Genomic DNA, 4632 nt, shown 5'->3' on the forward strand with positions numbered 1-4632 from the left:
AACTCTATACTGAACTGACATTAAACAGTTTAATGAATAAACAGCCAGTCAACAATGGCAGGCTATGGGCAGACCAGATTCTAGATTTTAAAAATATTACCACTTGCCCTCATGGCATTTCACAAGTTATTTTAAGACTACATTATTGCAGGGATTTTTTTCCCCAGATTCCCGATTATTTTCTTGGTTGTTGAAGTAGTAAATAAGTTTTTCAACAATGCCACTTTTTCCTCCACAATTTGATTTGCCCCTAAAATTACACAAGAGAAAAAAGCAAATACTTTACACTTACCAGTAATTCCTTCTGCCAATAAATCTGTCATTTTACAGCATAATGACAGCAGTTTAGTGGTAAAGTCATCTAAAAGGATTATCTAAACACAAAAACAAATTAAGACAATTAATTCAGTATCAACACACACTTCACTGTAAACCATGTTATTTCATGCTATCAAATTTTACCTTTAATTAGTTACTGAAATCTATTCACTTCACAGCTTGTCTTTCTATCATTCTTGCACAGTAAAGATGCCCATTTTTATTACATAGGATTAAAAGCCATTTCCCTTCCCTCCCCCCTCCTCCAGTCATAGTCCAGTTTCCTGCTGTCACAGGCAGCCACATCACATAATCCTTTCATAAACTGCTCAAACTCCATCTCAAAACTAGCCAGCTTTGTTTCTCTTCCGCCTGCTCCTGGAAGGCGGATTGACAATCTTACTCCTCCGATTGTTAGAAACCTGCTTCCGCTTGCTAGTTTAAAATTTAGACACAGCCAATTTATACCCATTTGTTAATGTGCCAACTTGTAGATCTGTGGCCTGGTGCACGAGCAGCTGGCAGCAGGAAAAGGTGAGGGTAGTGCAGATCCCTCCACATCCATTACTCTTTGTGCTGTGGGGGCATGGCTGGCATGGGGGTTCCAGCAGCAGTAGCAGCAATAAGTCTCACTGCCCCATTCTGCCCTCCTGCACTAAGTCCCGCCTGCTAGGCTGCAGAGGACAGCTCCTGCCCGTGCTGATCCAGCCAGGCTGCAGCACTGTGCCCTCTGTGGGTGCACAAATCGGGGGGGGGGGTGGCATATGCTTCCCCATGCCTCACACCCCCCCACATCACACAACGGGGGCTGGGGCCTGATGCAGTGGGTTGGGAGTGACGGGCACCAGCAGGGCCAGAGAGCTGTTTTTTCTTAAACTATTGGTGAGTTGGGACTGGGCATCGATGTTTACAAATGGGTCCTGGTATAAAAAAGGGTGAGAACCACTGCTTTAGAGTCCTTCTCCCTCTCTGGAATTTACCCCTATGATATATTTAACATATAATTTTTCTCTACCTGCTAGTCTCTCAAATGATGGGCTCTCCATTCATCTGATAGCTTACCAGACCTTCACTACACCTTTTCTAGTCTGAATTCACATAATTTAAAAATAAGCAATTCAGAACTGCATACAGTATTTCAGATAGAAGCTTTATTAGTGCCTGTAGAACACTCCGTTGCTTAATTGATGTCCATGACAAGGCAACTGCGATAAAACTAGACTCCCCTCACTCAGTGTGCTGATGTTCCAACATGCTTGGATTAGCAACTTCAAGGCTTGAACTGTCTGCAGAATCTGCTGTTTTGGAAGGTCCTCTGGAATCCAACCTTCCTCTCTTCAGATGAGTTTAATTTTAGACTCCTCTGAATCTTCCTCTGTACTGTGTTTGCTTTGTAGAATCTTTCTGTTCATTGTTATTTGTGTAACAATCCGGAAATTTTATTTTTATTTTAGAATCAGAATTAAAAAAAAAAAAAAAATCAAAGTACTAGCTTTGATAGTGCCCCTGAATTTATATCAGTATAGACATAAGCAAGCTCCTAGAGCAATGAATCACAACCTCTCCAAGTGTGAAAGCCCACTTCCAGTGTCTCTGCAACTTTTATAAACTAAATTTCTGTGGTGATCACAACCTCACACAAGTGTTATTCTCTTACTCAGTTTGGGACCCCTAATTTTGGAACTGCTGCCATAGGGGCATTTCTGTATCAGACTTAGAGGTTTTTAAAATTAAAAAAATGCATTTGTGACTTCTTAAATTTCTGTATTAAGTATGAAGAAGTCCTGAAATGCTAGCAAAACTCTAAATAGAGTAAGTAATAACAACAACAACAACAACGAATTCTTCCCAACAAATCAGGATCATGAGATACAAGACGCTTGGCTTTTTGTCAGAAATAATCCATAAATTTCTACCAGCAGTATAATTTCACTGGCAAAGCTGACATACTCATTCAGACAGGGCTCTGTGCTATTGCCTGTGTTAAGCACCATATTGTCAAATCCCAAAGAGACAACACATGCCAGTACATTGCTACCATCAGTGGATCTGAATACACAAAAGGTAACTATGCAAAACTTCACAGAAAAAAAATAAAGTAGGACAAGGCCTGCCTTTAAAAAAAAGAAAAGAAACCCAACAGAACAATCTTTTTGGCCTGTGTTTTATATTAAGAAAGAAAAAAGACCAACCCATTTGTCTACCTACCACAGGTCCCTTTTGGAAAAATATCTTTATAACAGTGATGTAAAATATTGCAGCAAATTGAGGGACATTTTTCACCACACCAAACAGACAAGTCAGAGTTAAATGTTTAAAGCAGAAAATACAAAAAAAATGTAACAATTAGGTCTTAAATGGCTGAAGTTACTGTACTCTGTTCTAGTTATTGGCTTTAAGTAATTCTAAAATGTTACATGGTCAAAACGTACCTTCCATTCTTCTTCCTTCCTACAGTCATCGAAGACAGATGATTTTAGCCCTTAAACAAAACAAAACACAATTCACTCAGACACACTGAAAATAAATACTATAATGACCTACTCAGGTTGAAAAGCATAAAATATGAAAATCTGTGAGGTAGTTCTACAGAGCTATTTTATTTCCAAGTAGTCCTTGGCTTTACTTGACAGCAATTTTACAAAACTTAAAACCACAGCTCATTTGAGCCAATTAGTTTTAAAAAATTAGATATTCACATGATCAGTCCAAATTACAACTCTGATCATGCAAATATTGTCACATTAATAACACTGTTAGTGAACAGCTCTACTGAATTTCAATAGGATCACCTACATGCAAAAAACTTAAGGTAACACTTAAAAACATGCAGAATTAGGCCTGCACTCAAAACTATCCAAGCATTCAGCATGCTTTAAAATAGACAGCTAGACATCTGTGAGCCTTTGAAGCATCCCAGAAGTAACCTACAAAAAAAAAAACACCAGCTGTTTTAAACAATAGGAAAGATGGCAAATGTTTAAACATTAACATGTTCTTTGGGGAAGCAATTGTCATTTTATATTTACACAATGCCTTCTGACTTAGAGTTGCTAATGCTTTATAAACACTGAGCAAGAGGTTCTACTTCTCTTTTCTCCAGTTCCAAAGAGCTGAATTTCAGCAGAAATATTCACCAGTTTAAAACCATTTCATAGTTTCATAGTAATTAGGGGTCAGAAGGGACCTGAACAGATCACCTTGTCTAACCCCCCGCCACTGGTTGGAGCACATGCTGGGATCACATGACCCCACACAGGTGTTCGTCCAACCTCTTTTTGAATTCACCCAAGGTAGGAGCAAATTTACCCAGCTAGGAAGTTGGTTCCAAATCCTAGCTACCCTAACAATGAAATAGTGCCTCCTAATCTCTAACCTGAACTTACTCTCCAGCAGCTTGTGGCCATTGTTTCTAGTCACCCCAGGTGCTGCTGGGGGGAACAGGACCCTTTCTATTTGCTGCTGATCTCCCCTAATGAGTTTGTAGGTAGCCACCAAATCCCCCCTACAGTCTCCGCTTGCTGAGGCTGAACAGGTTCAGGTTAAGACAGTAAAGACCGTATCTTCCAGATAAAAAAAAACAAACAAGCAAAAAATTCATAAGGTAACTTTGCATATTCGACCTACACTATTATAGAAGTACTACAAAATACATAGTAGAGTTTCAGAACTGAAGTACATACTGACAACGTTATTTAAATCACCAGTTTCGTAGATATAGTGTCACACTCATCTCACCCAAAGGCATGATATGATCGCACAATTTTCCCTGATCTCAGTTCTCCCCCAGATTCCCCACCCATTCCCAGAGGGTAGTACAGAAATTAAGTTCCCTTCCTGCATGGTTAAAGAACTTCACATGCCAAAAGGTTATTCCTCACCAAATCTTCTCTATATTATAGCATGTATGAGGATTTCATTAGTCTTACCTTCCCATTATGTTCCATTTGATAATTTTTATGGACTCCATCTTTACCCCACTCGAAATTTTAAAATTTCCTTATTTGAATTTCTTATAGCCGAAAAGAAATACACAAGCAGTATTTTAGGAAGAAATAAATATTTTCAAGGGAAATTAAACTTGGGATACTGCATGCATATTGTAAATAAGGAAAATTTTCCTGAACTTTCCTCTACTTATAAAATCTTGAAATCCATTATCATTCCTTGCAGTTTCCCCTTAACTGTTTTTTTCCAATTCAACACCCTTCCTGTAATATACAAAGCTGAGAACAATGATTCAGGTATGATATATGTAGACTTTTGTAAAGAGCCATAAGTAACAGTCTTTTTGGTTTTGTTCTCTTATTAATA

At 38.5% G+C, this 4632-nt stretch overlaps 1 protein-coding gene across 1 annotated transcript in view; it reads right to left on the reverse strand.

The window, feature by feature from the left end:
• STXBP3 (syntaxin binding protein 3) overlaps nucleotides 1-4632 on the reverse strand; it is a 61967-nt gene that overhangs the window by 39285 nt on the left and 18050 nt on the right. Inside the window, exons 2-3 of the mRNA XM_019502074.1 lie at nucleotides 2751-2800; nucleotides 293-374 (exon numbers count right to left, since the gene is read on the reverse strand). Coding sequence (XP_019357619.1) covers nucleotides 293-374; nucleotides 2751-2800 — 132 coding nt within the window. The remainder of the gene's footprint in view (nucleotides 1-292; nucleotides 375-2750; nucleotides 2801-4632) is intronic.

This window comes from Gavialis gangeticus, unplaced genomic scaffold (genome assembly GCF_001723915.1).
Source record: "Gavialis gangeticus isolate Ggan-Ray unplaced genomic scaffold, GavGan_comp1, whole genome shotgun sequence".
Classification (NCBI taxonomy): Eukaryota; Metazoa; Chordata; order Crocodylia; family Gavialidae; genus Gavialis; species Gavialis gangeticus.